This window comes from Sarcophilus harrisii, chromosome 4, assembly GCF_902635505.1.
Source record: "Sarcophilus harrisii chromosome 4, mSarHar1.11, whole genome shotgun sequence".
Taxonomy (NCBI): domain Eukaryota; kingdom Metazoa; phylum Chordata; class Mammalia; order Dasyuromorphia; family Dasyuridae; genus Sarcophilus; species Sarcophilus harrisii.
This window is the reverse complement of record NC_045429.1, coordinates 221,419,265-221,439,035: the sequence shown is the minus strand read 5'-3', so window position 1 is coordinate 221,439,035 and position 19,771 is coordinate 221,419,265. Positions and strand designations below refer to the sequence as shown.

General features: G+C 33.1%; 1 protein-coding gene across 6 annotated transcripts in view; it reads right to left on the bottom strand.

Moving 5' to 3' along the window:
- The window catches only part of SNX14 (sorting nexin 14), a 113,976-nt gene that overhangs the window by 80,367 nt on the left and 13,838 nt on the right, over window positions 1-19,771 (bottom strand). For 4 of the 6 annotated variants that reach the window (XR_002770250.2, XR_002770249.2, XM_023503097.2 and 1 more), the window contains exons 2-7: window positions 19,594-19,714; window positions 18,125-18,201; window positions 17,940-18,018; window positions 15,801-15,844; window positions 5,321-5,408; window positions 1,892-1,976 (exon numbers count right to left, since the gene is read on the bottom strand). Coding sequence is in view for 4 of the 6 variants with exons in the window: in XM_023503097.2 (XP_023358865.1) it covers window positions 1,892-1,976; window positions 5,321-5,408; window positions 15,801-15,844; window positions 17,940-18,018; window positions 18,125-18,201; window positions 19,594-19,714 (494 nt within the window). In the remaining 2 variants the exon portion in view is untranslated. Of the gene's footprint in view, window positions 1-1,891; window positions 1,977-2,717; window positions 2,810-5,320; window positions 5,409-15,800; window positions 15,845-17,939; window positions 18,019-18,124; window positions 18,205-19,593; window positions 19,715-19,771 lie in introns of those variants that run through there. The other 2 variants (XM_031964558.1, XM_031964559.1) reach the window with 2 other exon arrangements.

The following is a 19,771-nucleotide window of genomic DNA, read 5'->3' as shown; positions in this document are numbered from 1 at the left end:
ACTAGCTTTTCAATAGCTGGGAAGTATCTTATTTTTTCTGCTTGTATGCCCCAGTGCTTACCATAGTGCACATAATAAGTACATAATAAATGCTTTTTTATTGGTTCCAAAACAAAAGATAAATTTGTAATGCAAGTTCAGTGTGATGACAGAAGACAACACAGAATAAGAAGCCATACACTACTAATAATATCATAGATTAACAGAAGTATACAAGTAAATTTTTTTTTGCTTCAATGTAATTATTAAAAAGCATATTATATGCTCACTCAATGAAGAATAGTGTTCACGAGTTCAAATCCAGCCTCAGACACTTACTAGCTATATGAGCCAGGGCAAATCATGTTTGCTTCAGTTTCCTTATCTGTAAAATAAATTGGAAAAGGAAATGGCAAACTACTCTGGTACCTTTGCCAAAAAAAATCCTAATATGGTCACAGAGCCACACACAACTGAAAAATGACTGAACAATAATGGAGTATTAAAAATTATGAATAAAATGAAAATAGAAAAACATGGGAAGATTTCTATGAAAAACAAAATATTAATGTTATAGGCCAGAACTCTGAACTTGAAACAAGGATTCTTACAAGGTGCTAGTCAGTGGAATTGATAAAGATAATGATTATCTAGTTTAGCATGGTATTTAATAGTTCTCTAGTTCAGTACATGTACTTAGTACTTAATATAGTTCCACAAGATTCACACCTATGATACATAAAACAGCCAGCAAGGACTGAATGACATTCATTTCCACCTTCAGTCAGGTTCTTGGTGGCTCTCCTGGGGGACTGAGAGGCTCAGAGACAGCTAGAGAAGACAAACAGACTGGAGGTGTGCGCTAAAGCTCTCGGAGCCAAGCAGAAACAGATTCATTCCATCATCCACCTTTGTGGTGGGTTGGAGGCTGAAGCAAAAAGCCCTTGGACTCAGACTCAGAGCTAGAGAAGACAAGTAAAGTATACTGGAGGTGGGAGTACAAGCTCTCAGAGCCAAGGAGAGAGAGAATCATTTCCATCTTCATCAACCTTATGGTGGCTGGCCTGGCCTCCTGCATTTTCTCCACTGAAACCAAGTCCCCTCAGAAGGCTACAAGAAAGCTAGCTGAGCACCAGGCGAAGAAGACAATAAAGACTTTTGGACTTTACTCTACTGAAACGAAGGCTGCTTCAAAGACTTCAAAAAAACCAAACGAGAACATTACATGTTAACTACAAGATAAATGGAACACCCAAATTATAAGATATAATGACTAAGATAGGATCTCAAAAAAGTATGAGAAGATACTCCTCATCCCATCCCCTTCTTTGAACAAGAGGGAAGTATAGATGTGGAACATTACACATGTCAGAATTTTTCATTATGTTGTTTTATCTCTTATTCCCCCCCTTTAAAATTATTTTGTTTTGTCATTGATTCTTTGAATTATGACTATGTAGGAAGGGCAAAAAGATAAATGAGAAAACACGGTTGATACATAAATATCAATACAAATTTTTATAAAAATGAAATGAAAAGGCATCATACTAGATAACTTGTTTAAATATATAGTTTGAAGTATCTCACATCTAAAGAAATCATATCAAAAGACACCTGTATGAGATAACTTTCCTTTATAATATCAAAATGACTTGGATAAACAACAAGACAAACTATATGGTAGAGGTCAGTTTTGCAAAGAACCAACTACATAATAGGTTTTATAATTTCAAAGAGTATTTTAGAATGAAATTAGACCAATGTGATTTTTTAACAGTCATCCATAATTATTTTTTTTAAGTTACATTTAAAGGAACTATAAACATCATTCTGCCTTATAATATTTGAAATTTCAAGGAAAACATATAATTCCAAAAATACTATTCAAATTGTGCTAGGTAAGATGAGTTACCTTTCTGATTTGCTTTAGATATCATTTCTATGTGCTTCATTGCTGCTTTTAACAGTTTCTTGGTTATAACTGCTGGGATATCCACCTAAATAAAAAAATTTAAATCAAAGTAAAATATTTCATAATTATCACTAAGATATTTAATGTAAAATACCTATTGCTAAGATATTAAATATAGTATATTAAAAATAAGATAACTATAACAAACACACTAAGATTTTAAAAGCTATGTATATTCAAGAACACATCGCTTGTAATGTGATTCCATTTGTATCATTAATCTCAAAACATCTCTCAAAATGCACATCTGAACTGCTGGAATTAAAGAATTAACAAAGTTTCCAGGGATCCCAGAAACCACCTGGACCAATCCTAATTGAGACACAAACTTCCTCTCAACAAATTTTTCCTACAAGTGCACATAATAAGTACCTAGTAAGAATTTAACAAATTTGTCCTAATAGTCCAGATATTGTTGAAGGACTAAAATATCTGAGAGCAAGAATTGTTTCTCCTTATAATAAACCAACAAATGAGCCTTAAAATGATCCCATTGCCATTTCTATGCATTGGTCCTACTTCTGTCCTCTCAAATTCAAAGACCACAATCATCCCTCTCCCACCTTCATTCCCCTAATCTGCCCCAAAACCTTTTTCTTCCACAGGATAAAGAATCCTAGTTCCTTTATTTAAGAAATAAAAAAAACCACTAAATAAGAAGCATATTTCCATATTTACTTTGTAAAAGATCATATATGAAACTGCAAGACTATTAAATAGAGCTTGGTTTTCAATGCTGATCTATGTGTTTATGATTTCTTCTGACCTTCTTTAAGTTTTGTCTCATTTTGGGAAGGCAAGAAGGGAAGCATTTCCCTAATCCCCAACTTCCTCAACCCTCCTCATACACTGAAAAGAAAGAAAAATAGAACTCTTATAATAAATAAGCATAGTGAAGAAAAACAAATTCCCACAATGGCCATGTCAAAAAACAAAATATATACCTGATTTTATAGCTTTAGTCTACCACCTCACTGGAGTATGGTAACACATTTCATCATAGGTTCTCTGAAATTATGGCTAGCCATAATACTGATTAGCATTCTTAAGTCTTTCAAAAGTCTTTTCTACATCAGTTCATACAAATATTTCCAGGTCTCTGTAAAACTGTCCGTTATTTTAATTTTTAATGACCCCAAATATTCCATTATATCCATATATAATAATATATAAAGTCACTGCCCAATTCATTAGGATCCTCTTAATTGCCAGTTCTTTACCACCACAAAAGCATTACCATATTTTTGCACATAAGTCTTTTCTCTCTTTTGTTGATTTCTTTGAAGTACAGAAAGACACATCTTAGTTTAGTGACTTTGGGAGCATAATTCCAAATTGCAGCTTCACTAACAGAATAAATGCATCTATTTTTCCATGATCCCTGCAATATCTGTTATTTTTCATTTTTGTTAGCTTTGCCAAAATACTTGGAGTGAGGCAAAACTTCAGAGTTACTGTAACTTTTTCATTTTTCTATTAATAATTTGGATTTTTTCTCATATAGTTGTATTAAGCTTGGATTTCTTCCTTTGAAAAATGCCTATTCAAATCTTTTAACCACTTATTTATATTTACAGTTAGGTGATGCAGTAGATACAGCACTAGATCTGTAGTTAGGAAGATTTTACTTCAAATTTTGCCTCAAAATCTTGACTTGCTGTGTGACCTTGGATAAGTCTCTGCCTGCCTCAAATTTCCTCATCTATAAAATAAGAATAACATCATCTCTTACTTTCTAAAATTGTTGTGAGGACAAAATGAGGTTATACTTGAAAGTATATACTTTATAAACCTTAAGGCACTATATACATGCTAGCTTATCCACTGGAAAATGGAATTTTCCTGTATTTCAATCAGTTCTTTATACACTTTGGAAATGAGAGACATTTAAGGGAGACCTTCTACCCAAAATTACTTCCCTAACCACTTCTTCCACTATTTTCACTGAGATTCTTGAATATTTACCCTTCCAGGTAGATAAATTTCACTATAATTTTTTCCAGCTCAAAAAGAAAAAAAAAACAATCCTTTGGTTGTTTGACTGCTATGGCACAGAAAAAGATAGTAGTAATATGTAGCATTATCATTTTTATTACACTGTGTATATATTCTCAGCCCACCCACTAGCAATTAATATTACTTCAAATATTCCAATGAGATTTATCTTTAGACCTGTAAAGAATGCTTTTGTGGTTGTTGTCATGTCACAGGTAAACAGCCAAATATTTTACACATTTTGTGATTATTATCTCTCCCAATTGGATTTTTTTAGGCAATATGCAGAAATGCTGATGATTTATGTCAACTGCAACTTCACTGAAGTTATTGTTTCAGTTAATTTTAGTTGAATCTCTAAGGGTTGTCCCAAGAAAATCATCACATCTGCTGTAAAATACAAAAATTTTATTTTTCTTTGCCTATACTTATTCTCTCAATTGTTTTTCCTGTCCTATTGTTCAGGCTAGTATTTTTGAAACTATCAAATAATAACTGCCTCAACATTATTGTAATTAATATTAGTAATAACTAGAACTGATACAATGTCTACTATGTGCCAGGAACTGTATTAAGTCCTATACAAATATTTCCACATTTGATCCTGTTAACCCTGGAAGGAAGATACTATTCTTTTTTTTAAATAGTTTTTTATTTATAAAACATACGCATGGGTAATTTTTCAACATTAATCCTTGCAAAACCTTCTGTAACAACTTCTCCCCTCCTTCCCCCTCTTCCCCCCCGATGGCAGATGGTCCAATACATGTTAAATATGTTAGAGTATATATATATTAAAAATAATATATGTATACATATTTATATAGTTATCTTGCTGCACAAGAAAAATCAGATTTAGAAAGAAGGTAAAAATAACCTGAGAAATAAAACAAAAATGCAAGCAAACATAACAGAAAGAGTGCAAATGCTATACTGTGGTCCACACTCATTTCTCATAGTTCTTTTGCAGAGTGTAGATGGTTCTCTTCATTACTGAAGAATTGGAGATTTGGATCATCCCATTGTTGAAGAAAGCCATGACCATCAGAACTGATCAGGAAGATACTATTCTTAACCCCACTTCACAACTGCAGAAATTTGCCCAGGGTCACACAACTAGCAAATATCTGACACCAGATCTAATTTCAAGTCTTATTACTACCTTCAGGCCCAGTACTGTTCTCTTTCTCCAGCCTAAATAGATCCATTCTAAAATGGACAAATGAATCATTTTTAACCATTCACTTTAGAGCACTAAAAATAAAAGGGAAAAATAATTTGAAATATTTCATGTGTAGACGAAAAATAAAATGATTAGGTTATTAAGAAGCAATCTAAAAGTAAAATCCAAAATTTCTCATTAAAAATCTATACCTTGTGAATTCTTCGAACTAATACAGATGCAAAAAAACGCAATGTTATTCTTAGCTCATCAACAAAAGATTCATCATCAGTTACATCCCTGTGAATAGACAAAAAAAATACTTTTAGAAGCTTAAGTCTCACAATTCACTATAAATCATTCAAATTAAATCATTATTAAGCACCAATTATGAAACTGTTCTATGTTTACACTCTACTGATGTCAATACATTTTTGTCTATCTTTATTTTGTGTCTATATGATGATTACATTCTACTGAATGAGGGGATTGAAGAGAAAAAAGGGAAATTTATGTATATAGATTTATAAATGCAAAATAATTTAAGGTAGGAACAGGGAGACTAGCACCTATACTAAGCCTAGAAAGAATCAAGGGATTCCAGATGGTAGAAAATTAACCTTTTAAGATACAAGACACACACAAAAAAGCTGGAGATAACTGCAGTTCAAAAAATGTTAAGTCCATTTGTAAAAACATAAAGTATATAAAAGAGAACAATATGAAATAAAACTGAGAAGATAGGCAGGAGGAAGACTGCAAATAAATAAATAAATACCAGAGTAAGGAGTTTATATTATGCTCTAGGCAAGATGAAGCTCCTGAAAATTTCTGAGAAAAAGAATGCCATGTGAGATCTGTGCTTCAGAAAGACTGCCTTAGCAGTTAAGTAGACAATAGATTGGTTCACAGGACTTGGGGAAGGGAGACTTATCAGAAGATTATTACCTTGGTCCAGGCAAAAGGACACGGGCCAGAATTAGCATAAGTGGAGAAAGAAATGATGTATAGAGGCAAAAATGATAAAAGAATTGGCAAGTTATTACATACCAGAAGCATGGGAAAAGTAGTGAAGAAAGATGTGAGGTTGTAAACCTGAATAACTAGGCAGTTCTTCTGTCCTTTGTATTCCCAGATCAGTGTGGCTAGATCACAGTGAATATGGGTAGGAATTAAGTGACAGAAGGCTGGAAAGGTAGGAAGGGCCCAAGCTGGGAAGAGTTTGGAAGCAAGTAGGTGGTGTAGTACATAGAGATGCCAGGCTTCTCATGAGGAAGTCTCCTCTTCTCGAGTTCAAATCCAGGCTGAGACACTTAATTGCTGTGTGACCCTGAGCAAGTCAATTAACCCCTTTGACTCAGTTTCCTCGTCTGTAAAATGAGCTGGTGAAGGAAATCACAAAGCAACACAATAACTCTGACAAGAAGATCCCAAATGGAGTCACAAAGAAATGAAGACTAAAAAAAAGACTGAGAACAACAACATTGAACTTTATTAAGTAAAATGGTGACATGGTCACATCAATGCTTTAAGAAAATCACTTGGCAGCTGAGTGAAAATTAGACTTTAGTACAGAGACCTGTGGTAAAGAAACCTACTAAATAGTAATCTGAGTGAAAGTGGTAAGGGTCTGAAGCAAGATGGTGGTAATGTAAATAGAGAGAAGGGAACATATTCAAGAAATGCTGAAAGGGAACATAATTTGGCTATGGACTAAATATATAAGCATGAGAATGAGAAGTGGAGGATGATACAAAGCTTGCAAATCAAAATGACTGAGGACAATGGCAGCCTTGACAGTAATGATAAAGTTCAGGAGAAGAAAGGGTTTGAGGCAAAGATAATGAGTTCTATTTTGAACGTGATGACTTTGAGATGTCTGCAGGATATATAGTTCAAGATTTCTAGAAGGCAGTTGGTGGCAAAGAATCAGAGCACAGAAGAATGACTACTATTTATTGATTAATATATAAGATCTAGGAAGAACCTGCATAGAAATAATTTTAAGTCTTGAGAGTTTATGAGACCACCAAGTGAGGTAATACAAAAAAAGAAAAAAGAGAACTTTGGGAGAAACCATGGTTAAGGCTATGATGTGAAGATATAGAAAGGAAGACAATAAAGGAGTAACCAGACAGATGGGAGCAGAACCAGAAGAGTGTAATGTCACAAAAATCTACAAAGGAAAAACTATTCATAGATGAAAGTAATGGACTATAGTCAAAGACTTCAGAGAAGTCAAAGAGAACAATAACTTTGTAGTTACCAAAATCAATTTCAGGTGATTGATGAAGTGGAAGCCAGATTGAAGAGTTTAAAATCTCTTTGAAAAGAGAATTTGGGGCACCTGTTTTCTCAAAAAATTTATCGAAAAATGGGTGAAAATATATAGGGTGATAGCAGGGATAGTTGGATAAGTAAGATTTAAAGTTAAAATTTATTTATTTTATTATTTAATTTATATCAAAGATATGTTTATAGGCCATCAGGAAGGGGTCATTAGACAGGGAAAGACTGAAGATTAAAGATAATGAAAAGGATAGTGATGACAATCTTTTGAAGAAGATGGAAGAGAGGATTAAGGATGCACTTGGCTGGCCTTGGAAAAAATGGCCATATTTTCACCATAAAGTGGAATGAAGTAGACAGTGATTAATGACATCACAGGACTGGTAAAACATGTTGAAGGAAACCAAGAGAGTATAGTGTCCAAAAACAAATAAAGGAGAAAAAATACAGAAAGTAAAAGTGATTGACAGTGTAAAAAGTTCCAAAGAGGAGACAAACCAGGAAAAGGACATTAGATGTGGCAATTAAAAGAGGCACTTGATAACTTTGGAAAAAGGATTTTCAATTTAATAATCAGGTTAGAAACCAGGCTGCAGAGTAAAATTAAGTAAAATTGAATTAAGTGAAAGGAGGACAAAGGGAAAGTAATGAGATTAGATAGCTTTCTAGTAGAAATAAAAGGACAATAGTTAGCATGGGGAACAGAATTAAATGAAAGGTGTCTTTTTTTAAAAAAAAAAACAATCGCTTCTGATTTTTAAAAATACATGCTAAGATACTTTTCTCAACATCTAACCTTGCAAAACCTTGTATTCCAAATTTTCCTCCCTCTCCCCCACCTCTCTCCTCTCCCTTCCCGTGGACAGCAGGTATGTTAAAACATGTGTGATTCTTTAAAACATATCTCCACATATATCATACTGTACAAGAAAAATCAAATTAGAATGAGGAAAAAATGAGAAAGAAAAAAACAAGCAAACAAACATCAACCACAAAGGTAAAAATACTATGTTGTATTTCATATTCAATTTTCACCGTTCTTTCTCTGAATGCAAATGGCTCATTCCATCAAAAGTCTATTGGAATTTTCCTGAATCACCTCATTGTCCTGAATTTGTAAAGAGCCAGATTCATCACAGTTGAACATCTTGTTGTTGCTGTATAAAATGTTCTCTTGGTTCTACTCACTTCACTTATCATCACATGTAAATCTTTCCAGGCTTTTCTGAAATTAGCCTGCTCATCATTTCATACAGAACAATAAAATTCTATTACATTAATATACCATTACTTATACAGCCATTCCCCAACTGGTGAGCATCCACTCAGTTTCCAGTTCCTTGCTACTACAAACATTTTTGCACATGTAACTTCTTCTCCTTTTTTATGATGTTATGTAATATAGACCCAGTAGAGATACTTCTGGATGAAAGAGTATGCAAAGTTTTATAGCCCTTTGGACATAGCTCCAAATGGCTCTCCAGAATGGCTAGCTCAGTTCACAACTCCACCAACAATGAGTTTTCCCACATCCTTTCCAATATTCATTTTTATCTTTTCCTGTCAATCTGAGAGATGTGAAGGGGTACCTCAGAGTTGTCTTTATTTGCATTTCTCTAATCAAGTGACTTAGAGCATTTTTTCATGACTAGATATGGTTTGAATTTCTTCATCTGAAAATTGTTCACATCCTTTGACCATTTATCAATTAGGGAATGGCTTCTATTCTTTTTTTTCAAAGCTTTTTATTTTCAAAACATATGCACAATTTTTCAATACTGACCCTTGCATAGCCTTGTGTTTTAGATTTTCTCCCTCTTCCCCCCATCCCCTCCCCTAGATGGCAAGCAATCCAATATATATTATACGTGTTAAAATATATGTTAAATCCAATATGTGTAAACATATTTATACAATTCTCTTGTTGCACAAGAAAAATCAGATCAAAAAGAAAAGAAAATGAGTAAGAAAACAAAATGCAAATAAACAATATCAAAAAGAGTGAGAATGTTATGTTGTGATCCACACTCAGTTCCCATGGTCCTCTCTCTGAGTGTAGATAGCTCTCTTCATTAGAAGATCACTGAAACTGGCCTGAATCACCTCATTGTTGAAAAGAGTCATGTCCATCAGAATTAATAATCATATAATCTTCTTGTTGCCATGTACAATGATCTCCAGGTTCTGCTCATTTCACTTAGCATCAGTTCATGTAGGTCTCTCCAAGCCTCTCTAAAATCATCCTCCGGATCGTTTCTTATAAAACAATAATATTCCATAACATTCATATACCATAACTTATTCAGCATTCTCCAACTGATGGGCATCCATTTAGTTTCCAGTTTCTTGCCACTACAAAAAGGGCTGATATAAACATTTTTGTACATGTGGATCCCTTTCCCTCCTTTGGGATACAAGCCCAGTAGAAACACTGCTGGATCAAAGGGTATGCACAGTTTGATAACTTTTTGAGCGTAGTTCCAAATTGCTCTCCAAAATGGCTGGATCCGTTCACAGTTCCACCAACAATATATTAGCATCCCAGTTTTCTCACATCCCCTCCAACATTTGTCATTATCTTTTTCTGTCATCTTAACCAATCTGAGGTGTGTAGCAGTGTCTCAAAGTTGTCTTAATTTGCATTTCTCTGATCAATAATGATTTAGAGCTTCTTTTCATATGATTAGAAATTATTTTAATTTCTTCATCTGAAAAGTGTCTGTTCATATCATTTGACCATTTATCAATTGGAGAATGGCTTTAGTTCTTATGAATTTGAGTCAATCTATATATTTTAGAAATGAGGCTTTTATCAGAACACTTCCATGTAAAAATGTTTTCCTAATTTATTGCTTCCCTTCTAATCTTGTCTGCATCAGTTTTGTTTGTACAAAACCTTTTTAATTTAATATAATCAAAATTATGTATTTGGTGTTCAATTATGAGTTCTAGTTCTTCTTTGGATGCAAATTCCGTCCCTCTCCACAGATCTGAGGCAAACTATCTTATGTTCTTCTAATTTGCTTATAATATCACTCTTTGTGTCTAAATTATGAATCCATTTTGATCTTCTCTTGATATGTGGTGTTAGGTGTGGGTCAATGGAATGTCTTGTATTCTTATAAATTTAAATCAATGCTGTATATATTTTAGAAATGAAGCCTTTATCAGAAACCTTGCATGTAAATTATTTTTTCCCAGTTTCCTGCTTCCCTTCTAATCTTGGCTGCATTTGTTTTGTTTATACAAACCTTTTTTAATTTAATATAACCAAAATTATCCAATTTGCATTTCATAATGTTCTCCAGTTCTGCTTTGTTCATAAATTTCTCTCTTCTCCATAGATTTGAGAGGTAGAATATCCCTTGTTCTTCTTATCTGCTTATAGTATCACCCTTTATTTCTAAATCACAAACTCATTTTGATCTTATTATGGTATAGGATGTTAGGTTTCTGCCATACTATTTTCCAGTATCCCCAATGATTTTTGTCAAATAGTGAGTTGTTATCCCAGAAGGTGGATGGAGTCTTTGGGTTTCTCAAACACTAGAATCAACGATTTATCTTGTGAATCTAACCTATTTCACCTATTCACTATTCTATTTTTTAGCCAGTATCAAATGATTTTGATGACCATTGCTTTATACTATGGTTTTAGGTCTGGTACAACTAGGTACACCTTCCTTTGCATTTTTTTGTCATGAATTAAAGGATTTCATTTTTTTAAAGGATAGAAGAGATGTGGACATTTTTATAGACAGCAGAGAAGGAACCAGTTGATAGGAAGAGACTGAATTTAGCAAAAGAGTAGGAAGGGTAACAGCAACTTGCTGTGGTACACAAAAGAAGATGGAATCAAAGATGCACAAAGACCAGTTGGCCTTAGCAAGGAGATCATCTTTGAGTAATATGGAAAGAAAATGAGAGAAAAAAGAGAGTTCTTGGCTATCAACAAGGCAAGTGCATTCCATTGTAAGAAAATCAGATATGAAAAAAATGTTGAGTTTGTAAGATTGGTAAATTTTGGCAGAATTTTCCTACTCTGGAAGGAAAAATTAGCTACTTTTTATTTCCTAAAGTCTGAAAATGGGAGGGGCAGGAAGGAAGAGTTTGGGGGAAAATAAAAAAACTTGACAGTGAAATCCTTGAATATAAAGGTTGTGCTGACAGTAAAGTTTCTGAAAGTAACACTGTTAGATATGCTTCATAAACACTGAAAATACTTCAAAAAAGGGATTCAGATATGAAAACCTACCTTGAAAGTACATATTTTGAAATCTAATAACAATATCTTGATCCACCAGTTAAAGATGTTTAGGATCATGTTACTACAGATTTCATAGTAAGCATTTAGATAGGCTAATTTGTACTATATCCATTTTGTTAGTGCTGTCTATCTCTCTCCAGGTACTTTATGTTTTAAAGTTTAATATTTTCAAATCCACTGCCTTCTCTATGTATTGTAAACCCCTAAATTCCTAATTCAATATCAAAGAAAATGTCATTAACACTCAAGATTTTAGAAAAAAATTCTAATTTTCCATCAATTCTTTAGTTGCTGTAATGATTCAATTAGAAAATGTAAATTAAGATTTCTCAAAAAATCACATAATTTAAAAAATAAAGTTCACTTATCTATTTAAAAAATAAAACTGCTATATTTTGAATTTATGAAAAACATTGTATATCAAGAGATCAGTTCTCTTGGCAAAAATGTCTCATACTTTTCCCATTATATTTTTGTCCTGTATATGTTGAATATGTCGTAGTATATCCTAGATACAATATATGTGTGCAGAACCAAACAGTTTTCTTGTTGCACAGGAAGAATTGGATTCAGAAGGTAAAAATAACCCAGGAAGAAAAACAAAAATGCAAACAGTTTACATTCATTTCCCAGTGTTTTTTTTCCTTGGGTGTAGCTGCTTCTGTCCATCATTGATCAATTGAAACTGAATTAGCTCTCTTTGTCGAAGAAATCCACTTCCATCAGAATACATCTTCATACAGTATCGTTGTTGATGTATATAATGATCTCTTGGTTCTGCTCATTTCACTTTGCATCAATTTATGTTAGTCTCTCCAAGCCTCTCTGTATTCATCCTGCTGGTCATTTCTTATAGAACAATAATATTCCATAACATTCATATACCACAATTTACCTAACCATTCTCCAATTGATGGGCATCCATTCATTTTCCAGTTTCTAGCCACTACAAACAGGGCTGCCACAAACATTTTGGCACATACAGGTCCCTTTCCCTTCTTTAGTACCTCCTTGGGGTATAGCCCAGTAGTAGCACTGCTGGGTCAAAGGGTATGCACAGTTTGGTAACTTTTTGGGCATAATTCCAGATTGCTCTCCAGAATGGTTGGATTCGTTCACAACTCCACCAACAATGTATCAGTGTCCCAGTTTTCCCGCATCCCCTCCAACAATCATCATTATTTTTTCCTGTCATCTTAGCCAATCTGACAGGTGTGTAGTGTTATTTCAGAGTTGTCTTACTTTGCATTTCTCTGATTAATAGTGATTTGGAACACTCTTTCATATGAGTGGTAATAGTTTCAATTTCATCATCTGAAAATTGTCTGTTCATATCCTTTGACCATTTGTCAATTGGAGAATGGCTTGGTTTCTTATAAATTAGAGTGAGTTCTCTATATGTTTTGGAAATGAGGCCTTTATCAGAACCTTTAACTGTGAAGATGTTTTCCCAGTTTGTTGCTTCCCTTCTAATCTTGTTTACATTAGTTTTGTTTATACAGAAGCTTTTTAATTTGATGTAATCAAAATTTTCTAATTTGTGATCAAGAATGGTCTCTAGTTCGTCTTTGGTCACAAATTTCTTCCTCCTCCACAAGTCTGAGAGATAAACTATCCTATGTTCCTCCAATTTATTTATAATCTCGTTCTTTATGTCTAAATCATGGACCCATTTTGATCTTATCTTGGTATACGGTGTTAAGTGTGGGTCCATGCACTAGTATTAATTCAACCAGGAAAAGCCTCTTGCAGAAGAAAAATTTTTGAGATGAATTTTGAGGAGACCAATCAATTACCCTGGCATAGGTTATGTCAATAAAAAGTTATTATAATAAAAAAAAAAGTCAATGACTATAGTAATCTAGTGTTTAGCAAACCCAAAGATCTCTGATTTTGGAATAAGAACTCACTATTTGACAAAAACTGCTAGGAAAATTGGAAACCACTATGGCAGAAACTAAGCATTGACCAACACCTAACACCATAAACCAAGATAAGGTCGAAATGGGTCCACGATCTAGACATAAAGAATGATATTATAAACAAATTAGAAGACTACAGGATAGTTTTTCTCAGGCCTGTGGAGGAGGATGGAATTTGTGACCAAAGAAGAACTAGAGATCATTATTGATCACAAAATAGATAATTTTGATTATATTAAATTAAAGTTTTTGTACAGACAAAACTAATGTAGACAAGATTAGAAGGGAGTCAATAAACTGAAAAAAAACATTTTTACATTCAAAGGTTCTAATAAAGGCCTCATTTCTAAAATATATAGAGAATTAATTCAAATCTATAAGAATCCAAGCCATTCTCCAATTGATAAATGGTCAAAAGATATGAACAAACAATTTTCAGATGAAGAAATTGAAACTATTTCTAGCTATATGAAAAGATGCTCCAAATCACTATTGATCAGAGAAATGCAAATTAAGACAACTCTGAAATACCACTACACACCTGTCAGATTGGCTAAGATGACAGGAAAATATAGTAACAAATGTTGGAGTGGATATGGAAAAACTGGGACACTGATACATTGTTAGTGGAACTGCAAACGAGTCCAACGGATTTTGGAGAGTAATTTGGAACTATGCTCAAAAAGTTATCAAACTGTGTATACCCTTTGATCCAGCAGTGTTACTACTGGGCTAGTATCCCAAAAAGATCCTAAAGGAGGGAAAGGGACCCACATGTGCAAAAATTTTTGTGGCAGCCCTTTTTGTAGTGGCTAGAAACTGGAAATTGAATGGATGCCCATCAATTGGAGAATGGCTGAATAAATTGTGGTATATTATTGTTCTCATATAAAATATGGAATATTATTGTTCTTTAAGAAATGACCAACAGGATGATTTCAGAAAGGCCTGGAGAGACTTACATGAACTGATGCTGAGTGAAATGAGCAGGACTAGGAGATCATTATATACTTCAACAACAATACTATATGATGACCAGTTCTGATGGACCTGGCCATCCTCAGCAACAAGATCAACCAAATCATTTCCAATGGAGCAGTAATAAACTGAACCAGTTACACCCAGAGAAAGAACTCTGGGAGATGACTAAAAACCATTACATTGAATTCCCAATCCCTATATTTATGCCCACCTGCATTTTTGATTTCCTTCACAAGCTAATTGTACAATATTTCAGAGTCTGATTCTTTTTGTACAGCAAAATAACGTTTTGGTCATGTATACTTATTGTGTATCTAATTTATATTTTAATGTATTTAACATCTACTGGTCATCCTGCCATCTGGGGGAGGGGGTGGAGGGTAAGAGGTGAAAAATTGGAACAAGAGGTTTGGCAATTGTTAATGCTGTAAAGTTACCCATGCATATAACCTGTAAATAAAAGGCTATTAAATAAAAAAAAAAGAAAAGAAAAGAAATGACCAACAGGATGATTTCAGAGAGGCCTAGAGAGACTTACATGAACTGATGGTGATTGAAATGAGCAGAACCAGGAGATCATTGTACATGGCAACAATAAGACTATATAATGATGAATTCTGATGGAAGTGGCTCTCTTCAACAATGAGATGATTCAAAACAGTTCCAATTGTTCAATGATGAAGAGAATCATCTACACCCAGAGAGAGGATTGTGGGAACTGAGTGTGGACCACAACATAGCATTTTCACTCTTTTTGTTGTTGTTTGCTTGCAGTTTGTTTTCTTTCTAGATCCAATTTTTCTTGTGCAGCAAGATAACTGTATAAATATGTATACATCTATTGGATTTAACATATATTTTAACATATTTAACATGTATTGGACTAATGACATCTAGGGGAAGGAGTGGGGGGAAGGAAGGAAAAATTTAGAACAGAAAGTTTTGCAAGGGTCTATGTTGAAAAATTATCCATGCATATGTTTTGTAAATAAAAAACTTTATGAAAAAAAATATATTTTTGTCCTGGAGAATTAATTTAAAAAAGCAAACAAAAACCAATCCCTGACCTTAAGGAGATTATATTCTAGGAAGAGTTGAAGGAAAAATTTCATTTACATATAGATATAAATACAAAATAATAATGAGGAGGAAAAGAGCACTATTTATGAATAAAGTCCTTAATTATGATTCTTAGTAATTCTACAATATGAATGGATTTTCAAGAACACGTACCTATACCAAGGATAAACGAAGTTTTCCAACACTAATTCAAGCATCTGGGGGGAAAAAAGAATAATGGATTATTTCATTTTCAGAAAAACATTATTAAATTTAGTAATATGAAACAAATATTAACACTAACAAATTGCCATTATCAAAAACTAAGATATTTGAACTGCACATATCTTTGCAAGCTTCCCATAGTTAAAAAGAATTCTTGGATGAAATGATCTAAATAGCACCAGGAGCAACACTCTAAATAGCACCAGGAAACTATCAAAGCAATTGTTCCCAGTTGAACTTCAAAGCCTGAGAAATAAGGGTAAAGCAAGTGGCATTAATGGTTTGAAGAGAGCCTTTCATTCATTATTTGATTTGAGCCTTATCTAACAACTCTCAAAGGCAGGCAATACAACTAATAAATAATCCCATTATCTCCATTTTATAAATACAGAAACAAAAGATTAGGGACTGACTTGCTCATAATCAGAAAGATGACAATAAGTCCTAGAGATGCTATTTGAACTCTGGTGTTCCTAATACCAAGTGAAGTTAAAAAAAAAAAAAAATCAAAACTCATCTTTTTTCAATTCCATAGGTAGAATGTATGAATACATGCATATGCCCTTCTAACCTTGTAGAGAGATGGAATAGAGAGGGTTATGACTCTAAGAAAGGAAGAGCTGAAAATGACAGTCATAGTAAATCTATATACTTATAAGGAATCTAAAAATCATCATTAGTACACATGCTATATATGACCCTGGTAACAAAATCTTCAATACTGGTAATAAGTATGAATGTAAATAGTTTTTAATATGTCAACATGAGATATATTACTATGGGAAATGGAATTATTTCTAAATTAGCAGGGTCCTTTATAAGTACAATGTATAAAGGATAATCGTCTATAAAGTAAATGCTAGGAGATATTAAAAAAAAAAAAAAAGCCTATCACAAACCTCTTTTAGATCAAGAAAGATGTGAAAATACAATCTAAGATTTTAAAACTAGAGGGTACTTAGGAAATTAAAACAAAAATACCAAGAGATGAAATGGCACCTTGTTCCACTTCCCCCAGCTAAGAAACAGGGAAAAAAAAAAAAATTGGAAGAAAGAAAGAAATAATGAGGCAGGGTTCAGAGTGCTTACTTTTCCCCCTATTAGCATAGTAAGGATTTATCTCCTGCACAAAAACAGGTGAAGTCACCAATCCCTATTTGTACTTCATTGAATAGATAAATATCTAGGCTAGAGTCACTGCTGAGGAAGTTACGTAATATATTAATATCTACTCCCTCTAGCCAAGTTCCTCATTCCCAACTTACTTGTGTACGCAAAATAGGTATTTTCTCTAAGCACAGATAGGCAATGACACCAATTATTAATACTTTGAACCAAACTTAACAGAATTTCCTTTGAAAAGATTTCTAAACAAAATTAAATTAAATTGATCCACAAAGCATTCCTTTGTCACTCAACCTAAAGTAAAAACTATCTTGATTTTGATTTGTACTATCAGTTTATAAAAATAAGTTAACTGGACTAAATTTTATTTGATGCATCAGAAGATACACTTGATTAAGATTTCAGTTGAAACAATATTATATGATGATCAATTCTGATAGACATGGCTCTCTTCAACAATGAGATGAACCAAATCAGTTCCATTTTCCATTTGTTCAATAATGAAGAGAATCAGCTACCCAGAGAAAGAACTATGGAAAATGAGTGTGAACCACAACATAGCATTTCCACTCTCTCTGTTTTTGTCCGCTTGCATTTTTGATTTCCTTCTCAGGTTATTTCTAAGTCTGATTTTATTTGTGCAGCAAAATAACTGTATAGATATATATACATATATTGTATTTAACATATACTTTAACATATTTAACATATATTGGTCTACCTACCATCTAAGGGGGGGGGTGCAGGGAAGGAGGAGAAAATTTGGAACAAAAGATTTTGCAAGGGTCAATGGTGAAAAAATTACCCATGCACATATCTTGTAAATAAAAAGCTATTAAAAAAAAAAAAGTGATTAAGTAAAAAAAAAAGATTACAGTTAAACCATTTGTTGAAGAAAATCTCTTTAGATACTTTACCACACATTCTATATCTAAATGTGCATATCTGGAGATCATCTATTACCTCTGAGAGAGATGCATCAACTTTGGAAGATACTTTAAGGTCTAACCAGGGCTGGTAGTTTTCAAGCAGCAAGGTAGGTCTAAAAAAAAACACACACACACATACAGACACACACAAAACAAAGCAATTAAACTGCTTAAAATACAGAATATAATGGAAATCAGAATACAAGTGGAACATATTACCTGTGTCTTTCACATTTCACTTTACCACATACAGCACAGCTGTGACCTTGGGGAAACAATTCTTGTAGTTCTAAATGCTTAAAGAAAAAAAAATTATTAAGGAATAAATCACATTTCTTTCCCAATAACATTTTAAAAAACATTTACATTCAAATCAGCTTTTAAAAAAACAGATTTTTCACAAGCTTTCAATTATTATGAAATAAACAAAAGAAATAACAAGAAAATGTTACCCTTTGTATTAAATATTTTAAAAATTCCTTCAAAACTTTCCTTAAAAATGTATACAATTTCTGCAAGCTCAAAATGCCAAGTCTTTCAGATCTAATCACATCTACTTATGAAGAAAAATAAAGTATTTTTCTATAATATAGTGAGTTTGCATTCCTAGGTGTAAAACTGAACTTTCTACTTTCCTTAACACTTGCAATAAAGGATTAAATCTATATATGAATCTTGGAATAGTTATTTCTCTCAATTTTTTGAAAAAGTATAGTTACTTTTGACATCTCCAAAAGTTTTTAAATCTTTAGAATAGAGGGGGGAAAATGATAAATAAGAAAACTGCTGAGAGGGAAAGGAGGGTTTTGCAGCAAACTAACCCCAAACATACTTTCTCACATACAGAGAATCTTTCTTTACACACCAAAAGACAGGGGGAATAGCAGAGAAAACTAAAAACTAAAAGCATTCCCAATTAAAATACAAATAAATTTGAATTTTATCAAAATAGCATCTATAGGGGCAGCTAGGTGGCACAATGGATAGAGTACCAGCCCTCAGGAGGACCTGAGTTCAAATGTCATCTCAGACACTTAAGACTTCCTAGTTGTGTGATTCTGGGCAATTGCCACAGCAAGAAAACAAACAAAAAATAGCATTTATATATTTGAAAAATATAAGCAAATATATGTAGTCCAATCATTATTTCATATTTATAAAATCTTGATTCAAACACATCTCAACTATGTGGTCCTTAGAGAAGTTACCTAACTTTAAGAGTCTCATCTAACTTTATAAATTCCTAAGAGTATGCAGATTGGACTTTGTAAAGTGATTCTTTTCATCAGGTAAGATGGGAGGGAATAAGCATTTATATAGCACTGTGTTGAGCACTTTTTGCAAAAATTTCACTAGATCTTCACCTCAATCCTTTCAATTATAGGTACTGTTATCATCATTTTCCTTGTCAGGGTAGACTTGGTTGTCACCCTGCAAAAAAAAGGGGGGTTCAGGAGGAGAGGAGGAGAATGGGGAAATGGGGAAAAGAAGATAAGCTTCTAAAGAAGATAGACCTGTTGATATTCTGGACTATTCTGGACTCTTGAAGATATGGTCTCATAAGATTGTGGACCTGGAAGGTTGGAAATCATGCTTGGTATTTACAGCTTAGAGGATTAATTATGCTTTACAATATTAAAAAATATTTTAATGCAATAACATTCTTAACAAAAATGAAGAAATTTTACCTTGGGTTTGTATTTTATTGTGAAGAAAATATTTGGCAAAAGAGTATCGGGTCCCAATGAGCAGTAGAAAGTGACGACTCCAGCCACAAATGACCAAAAGATCATTAAAATATGAAGATACCTTGTTTAAAAAAAAAAAAATGAAGACAAATATAAACAAAATATACAAAAACTATTA